Source organism: Coccinella septempunctata, chromosome 2 (genome assembly GCF_907165205.1).
Source record: "Coccinella septempunctata chromosome 2, icCocSept1.1, whole genome shotgun sequence".
In the NCBI taxonomy this organism is placed as follows: Eukaryota; Metazoa; Arthropoda; class Insecta; order Coleoptera; family Coccinellidae; genus Coccinella; species Coccinella septempunctata.
In genome coordinates, this window is record NC_058190.1 from 33,167,738 (window position 1) to 33,194,954 (window position 27,217).

The 27,217-nt window shown below is 35.7% G+C and overlaps 1 protein-coding gene across 2 annotated transcripts; it reads left to right on the plus strand.

The window, feature by feature from the left end:
* Positions 1-3,218: 3,218 nt before the first annotated feature.
* Positions 3,219-26,144, plus strand: LOC123308376. 2 transcript variants are annotated; one of them, XM_044890998.1, is made up of 4 exons: positions 3,220-3,483; positions 22,396-22,615; positions 22,727-25,499; positions 25,626-26,144. In XM_044890998.1, the coding sequence occupies exons 1-4, from the start codon at positions 3,457-3,459 to the stop codon at positions 25,828-25,830; spliced, it is 3,225 nt and encodes a 1,074-aa protein (XP_044746933.1). In that variant the 5' UTR covers positions 3,220-3,456; the 3' UTR covers positions 25,831-26,144. The 2 variants fall into 2 exon arrangements, with proteins under 2 accessions (XP_044746931.1, XP_044746933.1); XM_044890996.1 differs by having other exon boundaries at positions 3,219-3,483; positions 22,396-25,499.
* Positions 26,145-27,217: the final 1,073 nt, after the last annotated feature.

Sequence of the window (27,217 nt, forward strand, 5' to 3'; positions counted from 1 at the left end):
TTTTATCAGACCGTCGAATTGGGCTAAAACGGATATCTGAAGCACTGAATATTTCATACGAACGCGTTCATCAAATATTTCACGTCAATTTGGATATGAGAAAAATTGCTGCAAAAGGGATGCCCAAATGTTTGAATGTTGACCGAAAGCGTGCAAGGGTAGAAGCATAGCGTTCGATCTGTCCTCGATTTGAAAACGATGTAGACTTCTTAAGCCGAATTGTTACTATGGATGAGACTTGGATACATTTCTACCAGAAACAAAGCAGCAATCGATGGAATGGCGACACTCTGGTTCTCCAAGACCTAAGATGTTTCGTGTCCAAATATCGGCTGGAAAAGTTCTTGCTTCAGTTTTTCGGGATTGCCATGGAGTAATCGTGATTGATTTTTTGGATAAGGGTAGAACAATAACCGGAGATTACTATTCGACATTACTGATCACTCTATGCGAAAAAATTAAAGAAAAAAGACGCGGAAACTGCGGAAAGCTATCCACCGGTGTTTTGTTTTTGCAGGACAACGCCCCTGTACACAAATCTCATGTTGCCATGCGAAAAAAAATTCGTGATTTAGGATTTGAATTACTCCCCCCTTATTCAACAGATTTTGCTCCATCCGATTATCATCTCTCTCTTTCCTCAACTGAAAAAAAGTTTCAAAGGTAAATTTCCTTCCAACAAGGAGGTAATAAAAGAGGTGGAGCTGTGGAGGTCTGGTTTGCAGAGCAAGAAGAAAAATTTATTTTAAATGGTCTGGAGACGTTGCAGGTTCGCTGTAAGAGGAGAATATGTTGAGTAATAAAATATTTTGATATTGAAATTTTGTTTGGTTCTATAGTAGGCTAAAAATTTGTCAATGTATCCTCGTATCTACACGATAAAAAAAAAACTCGGATAATAATCATAACAAAAAACTACAACGGTAGACCTAATTGAAAGTTACAGCAATAGAACTTAATCGCATCCACTGTTGTAAATACTCTAATCTTAGTACACAAGCTTTTTCTTCTGAAACATGGAGCAAACTCAGAAAATGCATAATTATTTCAAACACGTCTTAATAGACGGTTCCCGAGTTCGTCTACAATATTCACTATGGATTTCAGATTCCTCCATAAAAACAAGAGATATCTATAGATCCTGAATTACATCTCGGCAAGGAATTATTTTATTTTCAATACTGAGTTAGGTTCCGAAGATCGTGTTATTAGTCGGTATTAAAAATAAAATAATTCCTTGGCCCTTCTATGCCTTCGTGTGGAATTATGGCTTTCTGAATCAGCTACCTATATTCTTATAATTTTTCTTAGAGTCTGTGTTAGTGAACGATGATTCATGTGATCATAAATTGTGTCAATTCAGTTGGATTCAAGGTAAATGCTGGGGTGCCTAGAGCCTGTTCCATAAAATCTTCTTCTCAGTTCAAATGAGGTCCGAGGATGACTTCTTCATTCACCAGTGACACACCTTCGAACACCGTTGATCTCAACTTTATAGACGACGGCCAAACTAATCCTTGAATTAATATCTCAAGAAGATTTAAACAAGACCAGAGGAATATGTTACAATTAAATGTTTCAAAACTGTCGAAGGCCAAAACTTGGTACTTCATGGTTTCAACTGGTTAAGTTAGATGTTAGACAACTTCCAATCGTTCTATCATCCTCTTTTACGCTTACTTCGTCCGTATATTTTTCATAAATATTTAAACTTCATTTATTGATCTGAAATTTATAGTTTTCATCGAACAATCTTTAAAAATTGAGAAAAAACAACTATCAACTAGAAAAATAGTTATATGGTTACCAAGCCTGCAGGTTGGCATGAAGGCGAGACAATAAAGACTGTTTTTTTCGTCGACCTCACATACCTTTATGAAAGTAAGTACTCATTTGTGTGCTGTAAAACTAACCTCACCTCCGGAGGAGTGTTATTCATATCCATTTATTCATTTTATTTATTTATACAAAGGGATTACAAACAGATCTAGTGATCCAAAATAAAACCCTCTATTTAAATGTAGTAGGTTATGAATAAAATACAATAAAATAAAATTCAACAAAATGAAATAATTATTAATGACTAATACAATAGCAAAAGAAATATTATTCGCACATATACAAACACAAAAAATACAACCAGCAGCTCATGAAAGTGGAAACAGCTCAAAAATTCTTGAGCCTCCATCGTTATAACTATCCGTTCTTGAATATAGTGAAAACTATTGTTCAAACCATTCTTAATTCACTAGTAAAATCTAGAAGATTTCGTGAAGAATTAATCTGACAAGAACACACAGGTACTTATGTTTTTATCAGATCCTGACTTTCGAAATTGATTAATCCCCACTGTCGTATTTGTTTCTGAGCGAAAAATAGAGCGGACGAAAAGTGTTCACGGACAAAAGTATCTGAATAGGAGACTTTTCGTTCGGAAATTAGTACGTTTGTCATTTTATATTGGGGTCGACGAAAGAGAGGTTTATCTGACGAAAACCTCAAAACCCCCTGCAAAAATGACAATGACTCTATAAACTACTACTACTACTACTACTACTAATTTAGTTCGGACTGTCATCACCATATCACTGCAATCACCATTCGAATACAGTGACTCTAACAAGTTACAATTCACTTGTTACAGTCACTGTACATTTGAATTCCCAATTATCGATTGAAAACAAATTGGCGTTTTCCATCAATCAAGCATTGATTTCCCGATCAACCTTTGTGAAACGAGAGGTCGGAGTCATAAAGTAAGTCAAGTGTGGGTGTGTTCTGTGGTCGGAGTTTCATCACGAATGAGTCGAAAATATCTTGAAAATTCGAAAATCAGCAATTTTCTGACTCGGAAACCCAGAAGTCCGAGGCTAAACAGCAGAAGATTATCTGCATTTCTGCACAGAAGTAAAATCATCTAAGAACAACTACTAAACTCATTGTCCACTAAACTCATCGAGCAAAAGGTTTCCTCAAGTGAATACCAAAGTCGTTAATAGGTTCTCGATACCTAATCCTACCTCCTTATCGGAACAACATAGTATCACGTTATCGGACAGCTTGTATTACATCGAGCTTATTTAGTAGGTCTGTCCACCGAAAGAATTCTCGAAGAACATTTAACATGTCTCAAATGGTTGAGCAGTATACATACAGATAATGATTCAAGTGAAGGTCGCTCCTTATTTCGTAGACGACCAGTGGTGAGCTGCTGCCGGCAGTTCAACTTTCTATATTATGCCCCTTTCTTGAATGGTATGGGACCTCCCTTCTCTTTCTCCACAATGAAGATCACAGCTTCTTCTTGGTCTTCGTTACTTCGTTAGTCTCTCAGTTGATTACTGATACATGTGCTTCGTACTTTCTTATATCGCGATGCACCTGCACTCCTAGTTACTCGTAGTTGTGAGATTGCTAGTGAATGTGATATAAGTGGAACTTGGTGATTTTTCAACTATGGTCAAAATGTGGATTACTTTTGGTGTAAGTTGAAGGGTTTCGTGGGCGATATCTGATTCGTGTAATATTTCTTGTGGGTGTTCAAGGTTTTCCTCGTGGAAAAATAAGGAAAATCGTGCAAGCCTGGTTTTAGAATGCCATGAAGGCAAAATAAGAATTGTTCATTCGATAAATTTCAAGCTTCGCTACTGAATCATTGAAAAAAACATTCAAAAATATTCAAACAAAAATATTCCTTTCCTGATTTCTTCTTAGTCCCTACTCTTGAGGCAGCTTGAATATTGCTGTCAACATTTCCCGATTGCTCTCGGTAAAATAAATTTCAGTTGGTTGGTTTTCCAAAATACAGGTGAAATTATACCGAAAAATAATATCATTTTCTAGAATTTTTTCAGATACTAATTTTAGTTTGAATGTATCCAAAAATTCTTCTTTTGTTCTTAATATACGATGAATTCATTTTTTAGAAGGAGTAAAATGCTGATTTGTCTGTGTGAACAGGGTGCATCAAGAATTAGGTCGATTATTTCTTCAATATAAACAAGTTTTGCAAAAAAATCTCAGCTGTGTAGTTATGGCATCAGTTTTATGTTTCATAGTCTTTTATAAATCGTAGATTCATAACAACGCCAATGCCCTTAAGCAGGCTCAAAAAAGCTGTTTCAAAGGGTTCAATGTATCGTCTGTCAAATAAGCTTCGCTCGAAATCACTTACTGTGAATGCTCATAAAGGGTCTCTTGATTATCGGTTTTTCCTGAATTTAGAAAGAGATTCATTTTTGGAGGATACATCAAGAGTATATTTCGTCGAAAAAAGGCTTTATAGAGTATACCTTGAAAAGGAACTCATTTTCTGAAGAAAATAAACAAAAATTCTTTCAATAAATGTATCTCACAATTTGAAAGCTACCCTTGGTCAATTCAACGAATCAAACTCAAATTAGCATGCATAATTCAGATAGATAACATGCTGTAATCAATCGGAATAATTATTCTCACCAACATTTTCTACACAATTGTAAATTGTATCCTTACATTTTCATCATTGAGGTTCAAATTCAATGAATTATCTTGGTGGTGTTTGCAAGAATTTGAGATATCAATGACATAGCAATGTAGTTGTTGTTTGTTTTGGAATGGAATTGCTCTGCTCATCATAATAGATAGATACTTATAATGAACTTTGAGAACTTTTGTTCAGCGAAATTCCATTCTGTATTTTTTTATATGTAGATATATTTTTATATGAGTGAAAATGCTCAGTGGTGTTCAGAAATAAGAACATAAAAGAAGTAGGGTCTATTAAGGTCTATCTGAGGGAAATGGTACATTGATTTGATTGATTTAACTCTCGTGTGATAAAGTTATGTGAATTTTGGTTTGATGTGGTTTCCTCTCTTCCTAATAAATTGTGATGTAGTACCAATACATTGATCTGTTAATTGTTTTGAAGGGGTATAGCATAGTGGCTATTCAACTTTATTTGTGTGAGGTTCAAAATCTTATACACTATGCACTAATTGCCAGTACCAATTATCATCATAATCCTCGCCGAATAGTACCTAACATACAGGGGTCAGCATAAGTCAGGCAACCAATTTGCATCAGGCAAATTTGCATTAAGATAAATAAATGCAGCGTCAAAATATATTTATTAAAAAATAATACAAAAGGTATTCGAAAAAGGGTTACTGTAAGTGTACTCCCGCACACATAACGCGTAGTGCGGCGGAGCTCCATCCTGCATGAAATGGCGGATGTCGAAATTTCGAGAGCGTTGCCTGACTTATGCCGACCCCTGTATATCAAAATATCTCAAGAATAGACATGAAAATGAAATTTCCCCCTATGTTTATGCAATCTTATTACGTTCCTTTATATTCTATATACATATATCATTGTGACGAATTGCATATTGTAAAGGTAATAATGTCTGCGTGACTTTTGAATTCATACATGATATAACTTTCCTTCTCACCTATCCCAGGTACCTCCTCCAATGGACCGAGGAGAAAAACATTCAGTCTTAGTGGAATTGTTTTGAAATTCAACATACCGCACATTTCCGTATTAAAGTAATAAATATTTATTCGCCAATGGAACAGGTTATCCAAAGTTCAATCTACTATATTAGACAGGACTGCCGTAAAATCGAAACATGATTTATGTGATCAACTGAAGATTGAAAGAAAGTAAAAGTAGTTTCTTCCGAACGTATTCAGCTTTGTGGCATTTACCTATTTGAAAGTAGAGTTCATGTTCATTATCCAATTCATACTTATTTGGGTGTTTCTATCTGTCCATCATGATTTTATTAGAAAAACGGAAAAAATGGAAAAAATATCAACTGAACGATACAAAAAGTTATGTTTTTGACTCTACCAGTATCAAGCTTTACCATTAGCACTTCATTTGATATTTCAGTACATGCTTACATTATTCGTTGGCAAAGATCTTCAGAAACAAGACAAACGCTTCAATTAGAACTTCAATGACATCCAATCTTGAGAACCTATAGGATCCATTCCAATCTATGGGCATTTTTCCGAATATTCGATTGGAACGAGAGGATGTTTCAAAAGGCCCCAAAGATCTCCAGATTTGAATTCATTGGACTTTTTTGTGAAGTATTGCTGACAAATAAAGCAAATAAATCTTTACAAGATCTCTCTCATAGACGTATTGCGGTATCACGTGGTAAAATAACTCACATTAGAAAATGTTCCGGATAATTGTTGTATCACTATTAAGAAGTGAATGAGGTGAAGAATTATTAATCAATATTACTCATTTGTTTGGTTATTCCGTCTATAACTGCTTATAAATTCATAACAATGGGAACATTTTCATGAATCCTAAAATGAAAGACCATCACAATGCCGAAATGCCATGATCTACCTACATTTCCATGAATGTATGATGTAAAGTTGTCTCCATAAAGATTGATCTGTTCTGTCGTACTCAGGATCAACTCCTTCCATAAATGATTGCTGCAAGTTTACGTACGACATCCTGTATGGTCTATGTCTATAAAATTGCAAGAGACTTTCTGTCGAATGATTTGCTGTTTACTTCTTCTCCTAATGACTCTCCGGCGAATGTTAATTCGGTATAAAATACTTATATATGAAATTCCATATGAGTAATAAAAATCATTGATGCGACAATTCAGATCGTTAACTCATTATTAGAAAGATTTTTCCAATGATTCATACAGGGATAGGAAAAATTACCAGAACGGTCGATTATTTCAAAATATACATCAAAAAATGTCTTATATGTTCATATATTATTATTTTTATTCTTGCAACAGATATTGAAGAGGCCAATCGCCCTATAAATCCCATACAAAAAGAAAAGAAAATGACACAGTCAAGAGATACAATAAAACCATAAATGCTAAGAAGATATGCAGGCTAATCTTGAATTGATGTGTTTTTTAAAAGTTTTTAAAAGTTCATACTAAAATTCTCTATGATTCAATAAAACCAGAACCATAAAGCTGATTGTGAATCCTACTGAAAATTGCAGAAATCATTAGGTGATAACTAATGTGATTCATTTCAATTAATTTAAGTAGTCTCCGCTTATATAGTACTTAAATCAATTACTTTTCTTCACAATCAGACTTGGTAGCCTGAATGAATTGCAATATGACTACGAAGTAAGAAGTCAAGCATCCTACAAATAAACCTAGCATTGAAAGATCAACAGTAAAAAATCCAGCAGCTGTTATTTGCCTAGGCATCACTTGGGATTGTCGAGCAAGCCTCATAAGACCCTTTTTCATAAACATCTCTCTCGGACTCTTGGGTAATATTGGTAAATCATTCAGAGAATAAAAACTTGTCTGTATTATTTTCTTCACTTCCTCCTGAACCATCGTTCCTCCTACAGCCAAAAGAATAGGTTGAATCTGAAAAATAATGAAAAAAGTAGGAAAGAAATAGTATTCCATAATCTCTTTGTCTCTTTGACTACAAATATTTTAACAGAAATTTCTTGAGGTAAAAAAACACTTTTTTCCTATACTTTTATTCCGATTCGGCCCTAATAAAAATATCTAGCCATTTTAAATTTTCATAATGAGCTGTGCCACCCCTGGGAAAATAAAATAACCTTCAGAATAACTAGCTAAATCTGTGACACTACTATCTGTGCATCTTCTCAGCCAAAGTATCCAATTTTTCAAATTTCACAAATACGTTTTAATTTTTGAACATCAAATTACTCAAAAACGGCGCATTATACTAGAAAATATGTAGAATACTTTCATTTTACAAAACGTCCAAATATTCTACAGATAGCGTCCAACTCAGTGTCAAGAGTTGGGTTCTTCGAATTTTTGATATATTTGGTATGTAATGTTGTAATGGTCATAATAAGAAAACTGGAAGACGTGGGTGATATCTTGTGTTCGAAAAAGATTCATCACATAAATGAAAAACTATATCTTTCGGAATTCACTTCATGCGATAAAACCGTTTGTGATATAGAACTAAAACACATTTTTTATGGTTTTTCAACAGCCTGCATCTTTCAAACCGAGCCGATTAGGAAAAAATGGTAAGGAAAAAAGTAGTTTTTTTTACCTCAAGAATCTACTATATTTGTACGAGTCAAAGACTCACCCTGTATATACAGGATGTGGCGTAATGAATGGATTATATGGTAACTGCTGTTGTGATGTTTTATGTTTAGTAAAAGTCCATCGGTTTTCGAGATATTCGAGATTTAAAAAAAAATTTCAATCTGTTTTTTGTATAGTATTCCTGGATAGATGCGCTATCAAATATAATTCTTGATTCTTGGCGCGCATGCATATATGCATGATCTTACATGCTCAGATTATCTCCTATATGCAGAGTCTTGATGGATATAGTTTGAAAAGATATTATTAATAATAAAAGTTCTAGCACATTTTAGTATTGCCAATAAGTTTTTCCGAAAGAGTATTTAGTATAAATTTTGAGGAAAAGGTTTTTGATGAAAAACATAAGCATAAGATGCTGAATCTCTTAAACGGAATAAAGTGATATATGTGATACATATATCAACCACTGATTCAGACTCCCCAAAATGTCCGCCATTTGCACAGAAAACCTGTACAATAATTCTGAAAACTCCGAAAATTTATACTTACAATATTAGTTGCCACAGAAACTGTGTACATTATTGCTGAATCAGTTGCTAGCTTCAATGAATTATTGGAATCAAAAAACGCCAATATGCAGCCAGCTGAGACAGTCAAAACGTAAAAAAAAATTCCGATCACAATGAGTAGGATGTTAAAACCAAAAATTCCATTGAAATCATTAATCAAATTACTCAATCCCTTATGGTAAATGGTTATCGCTTCAAGAGACATTGGTTTCATGTCACGTGAATATTCGAATGGGAAATGGGACGACTTTTTTAAATGTGTATTGATAGAGGCACACAGAAAAGCAAGCCAATGTGCGAAGAAGAATATCATGAATACATCCAGAATATACTGATTGATATGTATTAATTCTAAGAAATAATATCTCGCCTGTTCTCTTACAGTTAAGAGATAGACCTTGTGGAGTATAACAAATATTGCTGGAAGAATATTAGCAGTATAGAGGAGGAATAAATTTCCTTTTTCCTCCCAGAACACTCCTAATGCCATATCTAATTTTCGTATTTTCTTTTGAAAATTCTGAAAGCATTTCTTGTAGAAAATCATTCGTACCAAAATAATCTGATTTGTCAAATGAAAGGACAATTGAGCAATATCATCAACTATGATTATAACTGGTTTTCTGGCACTGAGTGACCCATCGTTATCTCTCTGAATCCATGAATATAAAAAAAATAAATTGAACAGTAACACCAGAATGATGGCATGAAATATGAGTGAGCTTTTGGGAACATCATATGGGGCTATGAGAAATACTCTACATATCACTAAATGAAACTTTAAACACTTTCTATTGCTTAATCTCCACATTTCGTTAAACCTTTATTTCAGTTCCACGTTACTGTAAAAATCCGTCAACCCTCACAAACTTTCGAGCTGTATCGATAATATCATATCAAACTTATCATCAATTCGAAATGAATTAACTTTGAAGTGTAGAATAAATGAAATGAAGGCATCATTATTGTAAAAGAAATTGATTAAATCTTCGAAATTTCATCATTAACCCCCAATTTCGGATGTAATGAAAATAAAACCCTTTGGTGGAAATCTAATGGCTTATAATTATTATTATTTGTTGAACCGAGGTCGTTGTGGCTCGGTTGGTCTTCCAGGAACTGCGACCATGTAGATCTTTTGTTCTCTACCCTATTCATTCATAGAAACCCAAGGAGGTCATCAATGGTGTAGATAAAACCGACAACATCCTTGTTGTTGGGCCCTTGGCCGTTACCTCATGAGTATCCAGGACTGGTTTCCCCATATGAATGCTTCTTTTAGGCCAGCCAGCTCTGGACACTTGAATAACATGTGTTCAGCCATTTCTGCTTCTGATACACAGAGCCTACAAATCTCATCTGCTAACTTACCCATACTGTGCAAATGATATTTGTACCGACAGCAGTCCCACCATCACCCGAAGCTCAGCTCGTGACAGCTTCAACAGCTTTCTGGTATATGTCGGTGAAATCATCACGAATTTCTTTGACTGAATAAGTCCAGGAGTGTTTCTCCAGAGGGTTATTTTGTTGTTCAACTCCCATTGTTGGACCGCTGCCTCATATTCCTCATATTGGTCTTTTCCAGGCCCACAGAAATGCTCAGGTCTAGCAGGTGTTAACCTTGATGCTATTTTTGCAAGTTCATCGGCTTTTTCATTTCCTTCAACACCACAATGCCCTGGTACCCATAGTAGAGTCACCTCTGGCCAGTTGCTTTGTGGTATTAAGGCACTCCCATGTCAGCAGAGATCCCTGACAGTGTGATTTCAGGGACTTCAGCGTGGCCTGGCTGTCCGTGTATATAGATATGTGCTCCTTTGAGGTTCATTTTGAGACACTCCTGAGCACATACGTAAACAGCCAATGTCTAGGTATGTAAAATAGAGGGTTCATTTCCCAGGGCTTTAGAGACACCCAGTCCCATTGGCCCATATACGCCAATGCCGGTGCCTCTCTCTGATTTTGATCCATCAGTAAACCATGTGGATGATCTAATGCCTTTAATAAACCAAATCCATCAATCAAGCTTTGTGATGGAAGCAAGTCACATAATCGAAGAAGATAAATTGCTCAATGATTTCCTTTCCTATATGATATGTGTGTGATTGGGTGATGGTGAATTTCATGAACAGAGTAATTGCGTGTACTTCTAGCCAGGGGAGGTCTTATGCCCGATATGGTTTTTCACGTTTGAAACGCTCTGATCTTCTGACGCGAATAGTCGATTTGTCTTTTGCTTTTTTCCTGGATATGAATTGAATTTGCAACCCTTTTTAATCCGGCGACAGTTTTCGGTTTATGATATGAACGGTTTTTCCATTTTTTCTCAAGTTTTGAATTTCAGATTATCACGCACATAATGGATCATCATTTTGATCAAAAGGCTTTATAAACTAATACCATATATGATTTGAATGAATAATAATACTGGGAAGCCAGTGAATAATTTTTTTAAAGCAACAAAAGTTATTTAAGTATTGGAACATGATACAAAAAGGCCATCGACCGAGGTCCTCCAGCCAGGAATAATTTTTAATAATTGTGATTCGCGTTTTCATTCGTATTTACATAACTTTTTACTTATATAAAGGGGCAGTTGTTTTAATTGCTATTCGTGGTCTTTACATCAAAATACGTCCTCTCTCACAAAAATTTTGAAGACCAGGAATAGCAATTGATAAAAATTAAGCGACTTATTTCAAAAGGTCACTAGACTTATCTTTCGAAGACATTCACATCCATATGAGCTTTTGAATTGAATCAAGAGATTCGATGCAATTGCGAATTATAAGCGATTCTAAGGGTACGTTTCCTAGGATAATTCAATATATTTCGTTCTAGTTGTGGAGCCCAAGAGGGAAATTCGGGATTTTCTCGAGCTTTTCAGATTAATGTGACGGTGGAAGATACCTTGGATCCTTATCCCTATTGAAAATTAGACCTGTATAAAGTAAAAAAAAAGTTAATTGTACATACTCGAGCCTGTCAGATTAAAATATATCTGGTAAATTACATGTTGAAAAGTATACATTCTCATGATATGACAATTTAAGAGTGACCAAAATGTGTGGGAGGCCCCCAAACTTGCAAAAAAAACGTCACGTGTATATTTTAGAGCGCAGTGGTTTTTTTCCACATTTGGAAGCTTATAATTCAGGAACAACAAAAAAAATATAATCTGACAGTTTCAGGAAGCCAACAATAAAAATTGGCCATAAAGGTCACAAAAATAATTTTTTTTGAATTATATCCTCTCCTGAGCTTCAAATTGTTTTCGCATTCATTATAGAAGTTGTAGAGCATAACATTTTCTATAAATTTTGTCCGAAGCAATTTTTTCTACGTTTAAAAGTTTTTGAGATATGGCGATGAATGTACATTAGACTGGGTTTTTTCATTGACCTTGGCCTTTCGCATGTGTGGCTAAGCTCTAAGCTCCTCGCCCTTATCGCCCTCTAATTCGAAAAAAGTATGTAAAATTGCTTCCGACAAAAGTTGTATAGAATTTTATTATCTACAACTTTCCTAATGAATACAGAAACGATTAGAGGTACAAGATGGGTGATATTTTTGAAAAATGCCTTGTTATCATCTCCAATCTGTCAGATTAAGAAAACCCCCTCCTGATTAGTGTCAGATTAATGGGTCAACACATCTGCAACACCGAGATTAACTATTGAAACGGAGTATGTACAAGTAACGAGTTTTTTTTGCATTTTCAAAGGACTAGTGTGACCTTTCGCCTTGTCCGAATTGTCAGTCTCTTGAAAAGTAGCTTACTTTGGGTCCAAGTAACATCCTCAAAAAATCTAAAACGCTCGAAAATTTTCAACTTTTCCATACTACCAGCCCCACCACGCAAACTGTCAGATTAACATGAATTTATTATCAGAGACACGTAGGGCATCTACAGTATCTTAATCTGACACGCTTGAGTATATACACCTGACGATATTCTTTTCAAATCTTTGAAAACCTGCAGACGCTTTCCCTACCGCTGAAAGTGCATAGATCATAGAACTTTTTTTCTTTCTAACCATCTAATCTTCAAAATCCACTAGGTCTCCACGACGCTCGAGTACATCCGGATTTAGCATCGTCGGCTCCCCAACTATTCCTTTCGATGTCCATCGAAACGAATATATCTCATCGAGAACAGAATACCATTCGACTGAAATATTTAAATACAGAAAATACATCAGATTAATATACGAGAATTTCATTCATTCTCAGTTCTAAGATAATGGCACAACAAGATTTTTTTGTATCCTGCATCGAAATATTTTTTATAATTTTCAATTTTCCGAATTTACAGACAAAGTAGATCTACTGCCTCACTCGTACAAAGTACAAAATTCTGCTATTAGTATTTTATTGTTTACCCTAAAATTATAGAAATTGAGCTTTTTTTTTATTTTTCATTTTCCCCAATTGTAAGTAAGGTAAAGTGACACTATGAAGTGTTTCAAGTTCCCTGGGCACCCTGTATAGTTCAACTACTAACAAAAAGTTTCGGAGAAAGGCCCGCCCATTCTAAAGGCCCGTCATTTCTCACGTATTCCGATTCCCGGCGAGATCCGATCAAACGATATTCACTTTGCCCATTGAATTAAACATCAGTTCCGCCCAACAAATGGAACGATTCGCATTAAAGAGAACCGGCAACAATTTGATCGACTACACCGTCGAGTAGAAAGAAATTACGTACGTTCTTCTCTCATTTGAAATACGGTTTCACATTGCCTTATTCAGAGTGACGATTGTGGAGATTGAATACCGCCTTACATTCCATCGGAAACCATAATAATGTCAGTGGAGAAAATCGTAAAGTGGAACGATATTTTCAGTTTCTTCTTTTGAATGACATTGAGCGAGTGTATTCACCTTGATTTGTTTGAATCGTTTGTGGTTTGGACGATTTGTTTGCTAGAATTACTACAGTAAACAAATGCGAAGGTATAGATTCCTCGATGAAAATAAGCAGGGGTAGTTCCTATAAATTTTTTCGTAATCGACCTCCCCTCCAAGATACAGCCTTTGGAAGGCGATGACGAGTTCACAGTTTTTAATTTTTTTTACGGTTCTGAAAAACACTGAGTCACAAGACTATACATAATATGAACTCTGAGTAAATGTTACTCACAGAATTTTTTTAGATCTCATAACTTTATTATTAGGGGCTGAAAATATGAAAATAACAATGGAATGAACAGTGATCAGAACTGCTTGTAAGTTTTTATTTACATGAGACTATAGTCGTAGTAAAATTTCTCGGAATAAATAAAAACTTACAAGCAGTTCTGATCAAGGGCATTCCATTTTATCGTATATTTTATCCATAGAATGACTACCTCCCGCTAAAATACATGTTGTTATTTTCAACCCCTAATAATAAAGTTATGAGATCTAAAAAAATTGTGTGAGTAACATTTACTTAGTGCTTCATTAATATTAATCTCCGGTTATTGTTCTATCCTTATCTAAAAAATCGATCATGATTACTACATGACAATAAAAAAAAACTGAAGCAAGAACATTTCCAGCAGATTTTTGTACGCGAAACTTCTTGGGTCTTGGAGAACCACAGTGTCGCCATTCCATCGATTGTTGCTTTGTTTCTGAATCGTAGAAATGTGCCCAAGTCTCATCCATGGTAACAATTCGGTCTACATCGTTTTCAAATCGAGCACATATCGAACGCTTCTTTCTACCCTTGCATGCTTTTGGTCAACATTCAAACATTTGGGGATCCATTTTGCAGCAATTTTTCTCATGTCCAAATTGACGTGAACTATATGATGAACGCGTTCGTATGAAATATTTAGTGCTTCAGGTATACGTTTTATCCCAATTCGACGGTCTGATAAAATCATGTCATGAGCTGCATCGATATTTTAGAGGACTGACACAGAAACTGGCCTTTCCGATGTGTCATCATCTTCAATGGAAAATTTCCCTCTTTTGGAGCTTGCAGTCCAATTTTTCACGGTCGCATACGATGGACATTGATCACCAAGGGTATTAAGCATATCTTCGTAAATGTGCTTACCTCTTAACCCTTTTAAATACAGGTATTTGATGATGGCTCGATACTCAAATTTTTCGATTTTCACAATTTCGGTGGACATCTTCTTTCTTTTAATTTATTGCGTAACTCTGGTTTACTTTTTTAACCTCAAACTTCACACTGACACTTCTTATGAGTTATTGTTCGTTGCTATGGTAACGCAAAAATTTTTTTTTATGTATGGAACTGGTCTAGGGTAACTAGATATCAATACATCCTCGTACATATAGGTACCTACTTGTTTTTAACGTTATTCGATCTGTTTGTTTAGAGGTAACGTGTAAATTATGCCTTCTGGATAGCTTCGGAAGAGTTCAGTAGCTGCAAAGTGTCTCATTGTTTCAATCTTTGTGCAGAATTTGATGGCATTGAATGGCAGCTCTGTAAATAAAAGAGCTGTTGGCACATTTTCTACCCCGATTATCCAAAGATGAATAATGGCAAAACCACATTCCTCTATATCTTTTGTTTTCAAGTTATAAGTAAAAACTTATTTTTCGGCTCTTCAAATAAGTGCTCCTATCGCGTAAAGCTTGAGTAGGTAATATTGAAAAACAAATGTGAAATGGATAGTTTCTTTCAGTCTACCACTTCAGTGGAAACTTTTTTCATAATGATGACTGGCAAAAATCTTTGATTACGCCAGTGAATTCTACGTTAACTAGTAATTCTGAATTATTACATTTGCTATTCGAAATATAGTAACTAAAACTCAAGAAGATAGAGGCACCAATTTGAAGAGCCAAAAATGAGGTTTCACTTATTACTGGGAAAAAAAGTAGATAAAAGGTTACGTTTTTGGTCATTATCCATCTGTTGAGAATCGATGTACCATCCATTTTGCCAAGGTCCTATGGTGACAAAGTTGCCAATCTGTTCCATCGAATTTTGCTCACCCTGTAGTTCATTGGATGATGAATGATAATGGGTTGTATAGACAAATAGATAAAACATGAGAAGTATACAGGATGAGTCTTTGACTAGTTCAAACATTTTAACAGTAGATTCTATAATTGCTACTTCAGATGTAAGATGTAATGTCAAAAACTATCGAACTACGACAAAATGAAGGTCCATTCACCTTAGAAACTGAAATAGGTATGTCGTTACTGATATCGATTGAAATTCATTCTGAAAGGATTCTGGATTCTGCATCTCCTGAAACTATTTAGGGTTTTCACTCCCAACCTCTGGAACAAAATTAATTAAAAAATTGAAATAAACGATTTGCTCCTGCGTAAATTCTTGCACTAATTTGTCAGGAGAAAATCAAGTACAAAAAATTGTTGCTACAATTCAGAAGATTTTCGAAAATTGATTATCGTCTGATGAAGAGGAGTCTGATAAAGGCTCCGAAACTTTACTATATATAATTATAATTTCAGAATTCCTTTTTATCAGTTCAATGTCATTGTCAACAATTTTTTCTACTTGATTTGCTCCTGACAAATTAGTGCAAGAATTTACGCAGGAGCAAATCGTTTATTTAAATTTTTCAATTGATTTTGTTCCAGAGATTGGGAGTGAAAACCCTAAAAAGTTTCAGGAAATGTCGTTACTGAACATAACTGAATGTTTTTGAAAAGTCTGTATTTTTATACAGGGTGACTTGGAAACTTCGTGACTCTTTCTCAGGTGTGTAAGTACAATCAGACGAATCAGGAACGCTTTGATTTTTTTTTAATATGACGCCCCCATGCGCATATATGTGCCTTTTACCGAAAATTAGTATCTGCTTCCTAAAATTTTGTTAATTTCTGAATTTAAGTCAATACAAATATTAGTAATGAATTGTTTACAAATGGAACGAACTGACCCGAGCACTTAATCGTCAGAAACTTTTTTTGGTTGAAGATTTCGGCGAAATTCCATAAGTCTTTTTTATTATGGCCAATTATGGGTGTTTTGAAGTAGGAGTAAAACTAGTATCTATATTCTATAAACCGACCTGATAGTTCAGAAGCATAAACTCCTCCTATAGGTATCACTTCAGTAACTAGCAGAACGTTGAATAGTAACGAATACCTACATATACTCCCAATAGTTATAGTTGATCATTAAAAACAAACGTTCATGAGAGGATAAATCAGAGACAATTCTGGGATAAATAAACCGTTCCATACAAAATGAATATTGTGCATTGACATGATTGTAATATTGATCCATGCAGGTACTCTATGCTATTTAAATATTAGTTAGCATGTACTTAATAATTCATCCCCGTGTAATAAACTAGGTACTGGAGAGTTTATACCTACAAGAAAAAACGGTAGATCTGCAGTAATTTCATAAAAGTACTTATACATAACTAATGATATATATAGGTAATGTCCAAATATAATAGTGGAATCATCGAAATTAATTGAGATGCGTAACACCCATTGACATTTTTAATGTTCATATAACTGGCCATTATGTATCTGAATTATTAATTTTGATATAGAAAACTTTTTAATAATTCATAAATTTATAATACTTATAACGATAATTTGAAATCATTATATTATCATTATTCCAGATAAACTGAGGCAATCTAGCGAAAGTGCATATTTAGCGGTACATAAAATCTTCATTCGAACAATAATTATTTATTAGACAAGACAGTTGTCGAATCGCATTTCACAAGTCAGCAGTAGTAGTATCTACATAGTTGGATGTTGACGAGAGGCACTATTACGAGCCTAGTATCGATTTTTTAATACAAATGTATTGTGAACTTGCCTACCTACTAAATTAAAACTAATTATTGCGTTCATTGCAGAAATAAACCCGTTCGAGATGCAAACAGGTTATGTTTATTTGTGATACATTTTTCATATATCGCTAAAAGCCTTTTAATGGAGTGAAATCCTTATTAATAGGTATAAGGATGCAGAATTTTGTTGCCAATCCAGTTCGAATCGACAGATTACGCCAGCACTTCGATTTAAAATATTGAATAGATATGAAACAAAGTATATCCATCAAACTGATAAACTAAATTAAGTGCATGATTTTTACTAACGATGAGTTTTCATCACTTCACGTGTTTTGCAATTTATAACAGCCTTGTCAGTGAAAATCATCAAATTCAGTACTTTAATAATTCAATAATGAATTTTTCCTGATACAGGATGATTCAACAGTTCTCGATCGGTCGATAACTCTTGAAAATTTTGGACTAGGAGAATGATTCATTCAAACTTTGGCGAAATCAAACCTACTAAGCGCATAGTTAAAATTATTTTTGTTTTTATATAGGCCGGTCCGAAAGTGATTAAACACGATACCACCCTGCTTTTTCACATTCTGAATTAACATGGAAATCTGATTTCGAAATACCCCATAACTTATCTGTTTGTCTTTTTGACTTAGGCCACTTTTTCGCACAAATTTCATGGTTATGATGGTTATGAGATCATATTTTGACAACCGTTCGACATGATTTTTTATAGAACCCCCGAAGAGTTCTCATATTATCAAATTAATATCTATCAGTAGTTATAATCTCACTTGTAAATGTCTAGGCAATGACAAAGAAAGGTCTTTTTATGCACGTGGTTCCAAGCAACTAGAACTTTGTGGATCAACTTATTTGCCCGAGTCTGTTCAAATTGGTTACCTATACATATATTCTATATTCTGCAATTCTGATGCTGTTCATAAAATCCAGCACAAGCGATGGGATTTGAACTCGACGAATGGGTTGGCCGCAGGACTAAAATCCATAGTTCTACAAGAAATAAGCCGCCGTTCTTCTTCTTTCTGAAAAAGCACGTGTAGACGGTCATATTGATAAAGGAAGTGAAGAGATTTTGTAGGACGTAACAAGTCTCGAATGAAGGAAAGTTGCGATCTTTGACTAAAGGCTATATGACCATAAACGTTGATTCATTACTTATGTGTACTCGCCTCTCATGAGCAAACCAGATCCTTTCTCATCGAAATAACCCGTTTTCTAAAGTCGCGTCCACACTATGCCGAACGACATCATTCGACATATACGGGGCGACACATTCGGTTCGCTACGTTCGATTCGACACGGCGTCCAGACTGGTTTTGCAGTGTAGACGTCTCGAATGATGAAGAACGGTTCGACTCAGGTGTTTTCGAGCACTGAATGGTAGGAGTTGGATTTTGGAAAACAAAATGAATGATTATCCTTTTTTGGCAGCAGCTATTGCAGTAATAATCGAAGTTGCAGGTTGTCAGCGACGCCCATGTCCTCGTAGATTTTGGGCGAGACCCATGTAGTATCAGGAAATGTCGAGAGAGATAGTTTTTCTTCGTTTTATTTATTTATTTATACAGAAATACATCGAACAGACCGAGACCCAATTACAGGTGTATACAATAATACAAAAAAATTACAAATAATACATCGACGATGATGAAGCAGACAAAAAATAAGGTCTTAGAAACAAAACAAAACAAAAATTACCAACGCGTGGTTCCAGGATTTCCTGAAATGGAGATAATGAAAGAAAAAATGTCAACATTCCTCAGATTAATGAAGAATGATCACGCCTCAACAGGGAGGCAATGAATAATAATAAGGATAAATTCAGATGCATACCACCCGACGATATGAATATCGACAAGTGTTACGATCTGAATTGAACTAGCCAATTCGCCATCGTCCTTAGATTGTTATAACATTGTTGTTAGCGGACAGAAAAAGTGATTTTAGGAATTAGGTACCTCAATATGAAATGTTGTGTGTGATCTAGAAGCTAAACGAGGAACACTGAATTGCAGTGACGAGAGCAGAGCCATTGATTATACCTGAATCGTGTACGATTTTATAATCATTTCACGGACCTTTCTAAGCGAAGCGAACTCAAACTCATTCAAAAGGGATTCATAACTGTGGTTTCTATCTGGATAAAAACCACAGTTAATGGTGAATATGGGGATTATGAAGGAACATGGAGGATCTTCTCCTTGATGAAGTCAACGAGCTCAACTTAGAGTATAGGAACGGCTCACAATGGTGTTAGGAAACCCTCCAAATTAAGGTTTTTTTTTCAAATAGGTGTTCTGGACATTGCAGATCACTCTCAAATATCCACTGATGAGAGTTATCGAACGATTTTGACTATGAAAAATTATTTCAGGGCGATGTTGTACTTGGTAGTTTAATTCATTGGGATTTAGACCACTAATTCTTCAAAGATCTTCTTCATCAAGGTGTCGACTGATCTGAATCCCATCCGACACGTCCACACTATGAATTTTGACTTCAATCGATTCGACTTTCTTTGAGCGGGACCGCGCTGATTCGGGTTGGAAGCGACATGATTCGATTCGACTTTTGGATGATTCGATTCGATTCGACACACGTCCAGACTCTTTCGACTTTTCCGCTCGACTCAGGTCGAATGATGTCGTTCGGCATAGTGTGGATGCGACTTAATATTACTCGTTAAACTATGAACTACAGACATTATTAGGCATATCTAATTGACGTCACTTGAGGGGCAAACAACAAGGGACATTTATGATCACAAAATCAATTCTATCTTACCAGACTTATATACAGAGTGGGCTTTTTAAAACGAAACAGACGAGACAACCACCTCAATTGTTGAAGAAAGTAATTACCAATTATAATTATTTCGTTGTCTAATGTTGACAATCAATGGTTACCATCGTAACTACAGAATGAACTAGTCAAATAATTGATGATTTCACATAGCGGAATGACTGGTAGGTACTGTACGAAATTCAAAATTGAAAATCTCGAAAACAAATGCATTAAATGAGAAAAAAATTAATACGCTGAATTCAGGATAAAAAGACCTTTCAAATGAGGTATCACTCACTCTATCTTTCCTATTCAAAATTTTGTTGGTGTTCTAACACTAAGGGTTGAAGCGATATAGTTGTGAATTTGATCTTAATAGTTGTCCCCCTCGAAACAAAAATCGACGTGTCCGAGCATTTTTTCGAAATGAATTTATTCCGCCCGTTATCTCGTCTGTTTCGTTTTAAAAAGCCCACCCAGTATAACCTCTGAAGAATAAATAATAGTCACTGGAGGAGATTTGCTTAGAAATTTATTTATCAAACCCAGCATTAAACTAACCAACACTTGTGCCCTACGGTCCTGTCATAGTCAGATGATTAGAAATGCCCTATTGGAGATTTTTTGTGACCAGTTAAAGCTGTGGCCGAATCGAAAGAAATGGTCAAGAAATAAAGGGTTTTTGTGACCCCAAGAATATATTTATACGAGTCAAAGACTCGCCCTATGTATGCATGTGATATTTCAGTGAAAAAATGTGGAAAATTGGATTTGAGAACCGGGGACATTCCAAGGATTGTAAAATGATGAAAGCAACCGAAAGTCACAAATATAATAATTTAAAAAAAATATGTTTCCATTGAAAGAGTTTGTTTTCTATTATTCACAAGGTTGCAAACCCTCCTGAACCCAAGACTGTATCTACTAGCAAGCCAGTACTTTAAAACACATTATTTGAATGTATAGGATGACTGATACCTTTTAACTTTTTCTTGCCAATGTGTACAACAAAATTATTCGTAGGTACAAAAGATATCTGATGCAAAATGAATTTTTAAAAACTTTGTGTTTCAGAAGGTTGGGCGTGACTCCACCTCCTGAGTTCAAATGGGTACCCTATTTTTTTTTAAATCTTTTCATTACTCTAAATATTCTAAATCATTTTAACCTGACATATCCTTATCTGGGTTTGGTGTATAAAAAGATATTCACCCAGTTGCAGAAGTTAAAATTTAAGAGCTCCTGTTGTTAACCCTTGATTTTTTTATTATAATATTTTATTTTTATTTTATCCTTATTATTTTGTTCTTATCTGATTTGTTTATTATAAAATTTATTTCTCCATGAAAGTTGGCTTTCTCTTATATCAATATATTTTTATACCCCCAAACCTAGTTATAGGATATGATGTCAGATTAAATATCTTCAGAATTTCAGGAGAAATAAGAGATTGAATAACAACATAATTTTTTTACATTACTTCCAAATCATAGAAATTTTGTATAATTTTTTTTTCTACACGGTGACAAAAAAGTAAAGGGGGCCATTTTTCATCAGTCACCCTGTACATAATATGTACTCACAAAATTTCATTCAAAATCTCTATATTTTATCCGTGTGAAAATCTGGAATAAAATTTACCTGGTCTATCGATAGAGCATATCGTATATCATAGTTCAGAAACACAATCTGGCAAAATACGAGAGGGAAATTGTTAATTCAATCCGAATACTGCGGAAGAACGATGGCTAAGAAAGGTCAAGTTCTTATTCTCACGCAACAAAGATGAGTGGAGAAATTTTTCAATGAGAAAAGTTCAGTAGACTTAATGAAAGTAAAACCAAATAGATGATTCTCTGGAGAAATAAGATATGTACTCTCACGAATAATTGCTTGTGATTATTGTTTCAGCTTATTAATATAAGGTTTTTGTTCTGTTTTTTTTCGAACAATTTGAATCAGGAAAGAAAATTTTTTGTTCTTCGTTGAATAAGAGAACGTAAAATGGAAGATGCTTATTACAATACTGGGAATCCGATTGATAATGTACTTACGTACAATCAATTACATAAATTATTGTTTCGTTTTGATTTGTCTATTATAATCTCTTTTTGAAGAGAACCTTGTGACACACCCTAAGAGAAGATTCTATGTACCTATTTTGTCGAATATGAAGCTGATTGATACATATTTTCAGGTGCTGTGTTGTCTAGCAGCTTTGACACAAAGCGCAGAAGATCACAAAAATAAACCCAAAGAAGATTCAAGAGGGAAGAGAACCCTGCAATATCAAATAGCTCACCATTATTCTGGGCCATACAATTATCGCTCTGAACGTAGGATATCCAATGGTCCTCACTTTTACCAACCGCAATTCCATTCTGGTCCCAGGTCCTATTCGTCTTATTACTACAAAGGTAGATCACGCTCACTTCCTGTGCCTCCTTACGCGGTCCAAATGGAACCGCTAGTCCATTACTCTCAAAGAGATCCTTTATACGATACTAACACTTTATCCCTACACACAGATGGCCGATATGACCTATCGAAACCGCTCGATGATCTACAAACGGAACACAACCACTTATCTGAACATTCCTATTATCCACCACGAGCTAAAATCATTGAGAAACCTGTTTATATCAAAGAACCAGAGCCTATTATCGAAATCATCATAAAGGAATCCAATGTAACGCTTCCACCACCTCCTACGCCACCACCAACTCCACCTCCAAAAAAGAAGAAGGAACAAGTGCACGTTTTTTATGTGAAATACAAGAAAAACCCTAATGGATATGGAAAAGATAGCATCATTTACGATAAGCCGATTCCGGCTATATCACCGACTTCAGCAACAGAAGAAGAGGAAGAGGAACCTCAACCCGCTTACTATCCTGAACCAGTTGTCACTCAACCTCCACCACCTTCGACGACTCTGAGGACAATTATAAAACCAGACTCGGAAGTTTATCATGGACCAAGTGGCATTAAAGTTACTTTCGGAAAGGAAAGCTTCGATTACCATAAACGGCAAAGTAAACCAGAAGATTATAATAGACCAATTGAAGACGTTAAATTCCCCTCCGCTCAACCAGAGAGTAGTTTTCCTGCATTCCCAGCGCAACCTCAAGGAAGGCAGCTATCTTTCCCTACCAACGCATTCGACAGACAACAAAACAGTTTCGAAAGACAAAATCCATTCGATAATCGAAGACCTCCATTCTCTCCAGTTCCTAATATCAGACCTGTGTCATTTCCAAGACAACCTCAAGCATACAGACCTTTCTCGAATACCTATAAGACACCTCCAGCTACCCAATTCTCAAGACCTCAGAGTGGGCCTTCAGAATATTCAACAATACCTAAATCAGCTTATCAGTCACAACCGATTCAGAATAAACCTCCTGCATCGTTCCCTTCACAGTTACCATTCCCTCAGTTCAATTCACAGTATAGTACTCTTCCTCAATTCGATCAACCGAGGAAGCCCGTACCATACACACCTTTCGAAAACTTTAAAAACTCTAACTCTCAGAAACCGAGAGAGCAAATTCAATTCCGACCCCAACATTCCTTCTCTTCTCCTCCACAAATCCCTGAACAGCCTAAATTGAACCAACAGTCCAATATTCAACCCAATCCTATTCCGAATTACAAGACCATTCCTGACATTCCTCCGCTGAAACCTCAATTCACAAACTTCAGGGATGGACCTCACATTCAGCATCAACCTCAGCAACAATTCAACGATCAATCAAAGTTCAATCAGAAGCCTCCGCAACCAACTGCCTCCCATGCAAACTTCCAAACTCCTCAGAAACAGACCTTCCAGAGTCAACAACCACAAAGTGTTAAGCAACAGTTTCCAAGTTTCCAACAGCAAAACCAGGCCCAAAATCAACAACAGCCGAAGCAGCCTCCAAAGTTCAGTTCTAATCAAGTTTTGAATTTCCCTTCTATACAACTGCCCAGTAACTTCGGACAGTTCCAGCAGCAGAACACATTCCAGCAAATCCCGCAGAACTCACCTACCCCTAACCAGTTTTCACAACAATATTTCAATCAAATCCAACCCCAAACGAACTCGAATGGAAACTCCATACAACAAGACTTCCATCTGAATACCTTCCAACAGGTGCAAAGCCTAGCACCGGGAGGTAGTCAATTGATAGCTGCTATTCCAAGATTCGAACAACATATTTCCTCAGTTGAACCATCCCCACAACAGAACCAAAATGCCCCTAGTAAATCGCAAGGACCTCAGCAAAACTTCTATCAACAACAACAAGTCGCACAGTCTAATATTCACAAACAAACAGCAAGACCTCAACAAAGTGTAATTGGAACACCATACAATAGCAACTTCAATAATTTGGAAGAACAATATCGACAAGCAAATCAGCTGCAGGAAAGTATAAGAAACGGAGTGAATTTCCATTCGCACATTGACAATTATTCTACCCAGAAACCTTCATCAACCTACCAAACCACACAAAGAACCGTCAGTGTAACGGCTAAATCTACTACTACCACTCCCGAACCTGAGAAACCTTCCACAACGACCAAGGATCCGAAAATTCTCAACGCTCAGTTGCCCGATGAAGTTCCGGACGATTTGAGGCAGCAGTTGTTGTCATCGGGAATTTTAAATAACGCCGACATATCAGTATTAGATTATGACAAAGTTGGTGATATCCCCCTGAGTGCTCTACCGCCAGATCAACTGGCAAACTTCTTCAATGCGGGTGGGGCCCAACAAATAGCTGGAAGTGAACAGATTCCTCAATACGCTACAAAAGAGGGCGATATTTTAGATAAGTCATTCAACGAAGAAAGTGATGATGATCAGGAAATTGCCGCGTCTGAGAGTCACGAAGTGAGAGAGAAACCAGAAGTTCAAATGAAAGTGGTCCATTATGACCCCCTTACGGAGCAAGGCCAGCAGGTCCAAAATTCTTACGTTAATCAAGACGCTAAACAAGTCAAGCCGGTGGCTCTGAATGATGATAAATATAATCGTTATTTGCCGCTCAAAGTGAGTGGGGCACAATTTCCCATACCAGACGTGCCGGAATTGAAGGGGAAGAAGATCAATAGTGTGGTTGTCCTGGCTCCGATCCACTTCGACTATAAACCGAGCAGATCCACGAGAGATGCTAAGAAAAAAGACTACGATTTCGTGAAGGATGAGGATTTGAGAGAACTTCTGAGAAATCCCACAGTCGAAAATTATAAAAAATTTCTGGAAAATGAGGCGAAAAGGAAGAGCGATCAACAAGCTGTGATTCTTCTGGTTACTGGGTAAGTGGCTTCTGAACTATGACATAAAGTTTAATCAGAGGTAATCACTTCGGATGAAAAAAAAGGCAACATTAAATGCATAACTCTAGTTTTATTATACCTATCTTTGATTCTTTTCATCTGCAGATCCGAAGAAGTTAATCGGGAAATCTTCATGTATGACGTAGGCAACAAGACTGTCAGCAAATTAGATGGTAGTCTTTCAGCAGCATTTGTGAAAGCTGCAGAAGAAAACGATACAGGTCCTCAAGATCCAACTGAAGAAGTCTCCCAAGCTGAAAATTCTGCGATCAAGAAAGAGCAAGACAAGGGGGCTAGTCAACCTAAATAAAAATTTTACTCTGAGTAATTGAGAAATTTTTTCTGAAGTATTAATTTTCTTCCCCGGATATAATTTATTTCAATCTCGACTATTTTAATTTTGTCATTATTTATATTTTTAATACCCGACTACCTACTCCTATGTAAATATTGTGGTTGACGTTGTTAATTCAATTTTGAATTTGAAATTGAGTATTCTATTTTATGAATCCAAGGATTTCATGGGTTTTTCATGATATTTTATTGATGCTTTATTATTGTACAGTGTAATATAATTAGGTCTATGCATATTTTTACTTTTGTAATAAAAATACAGAAGAGTGAGTTTGTTGTTTATTTCGCCAAATTTCCAAAAAAGCATAATATGTTTTGGGTAGACCACTTTTGGTCTTTATACAATGACACGGTGCATACTGCCACAAGACGCTAGCGACTAGAAGCATTTAGTATATGTTGAGTTTAATACTCAAAGCTAAAAGTAAAAATCAAAAATAATTAAACTATTTATTTATTTTAAATTTTGAAGGAATAATTAAGTAAATTTTTGGAGTGAAGCACTTTTGTTTTAAGGTCAATGTAAGAACTACATATATCATAAGAGTATAGAACAGAATAAAAAGATAGTAGAGCAGTAGCTTAACTATACCACCTGAGCAAATAAATCTGATGAAGCCCCCCCTCAATATAAAAGCTCTTCTGAGTTATGTGCTCAATACTTATGTCTGACATAAGAGCAGAATTGGGCGTACATGATGTGGTGAGATGGGTCTGGACACGAAAACGATTCTGGAGGAATCACGTAGAAACAAAGATATTACACATGTGTAATATCTTTGCGTAGAAACAATGCCAGAAGACAGATGGGCAAAGTGGGCTAAAAATCAGAAACCGAACAAACGCAGATCTGTAGGCAGACCACCAAAAAGGTGATACCAGAGCTGGAGTTCAGTATCGCAGGAAGATCCCAGAAGAGGGAAAAATGTACAGGATTGAACAGGACTTGGTCCTATTGAAAGAGGAAGAAGAAGAAGACTTATGTCTGTCGAGTTGCCCACTCTGCCTCCCCATTGTTACGCCACTGTAATAGTGGAAATACTAAAACGCCAATATGTATAGTTCGATCCATGCACCTATCCTTTAGGCCGCTCATAATTGAACAAAAGAATTAATCTGATTCTTGGAACATAAATACATGGAATGAAAAAAAAAACATTTATTGTTGTCCAAAGACTAGAGTGAGAGGGTTGCTTAGTGCTGCAAATCACAATAGAGAAAGTAGACTCAGACATTGATGTTGTCACACAAATTCTCTATGGGAAAAGATAGGAAAGTATAGTATAAATAAAAAAGAGGGGTTCGAGGGCCCCTCTGGTGATACCCATGTCCAGGTTATGATT

Coding starts and splice junctions, on each gene's coding strand:
- LOC123308376 (XM_044890996.1), top strand. CDS start 3,457: ATGGTCAAAATGTGGATTACTTTTGGT. Junction 3,484..22,395: donor AAATGTGGATTACTTTTGGT/GTAAGTTGAAGG, acceptor ACATATTTTCAG/GTGCTGTGTTGTCTAGCAGC. Junction 25,500..25,625: donor GTGATTCTTCTGGTTACTGG/GTAAGTGGCTTC, acceptor TTTCATCTGCAG/ATCCGAAGAAGTTAATCGGG.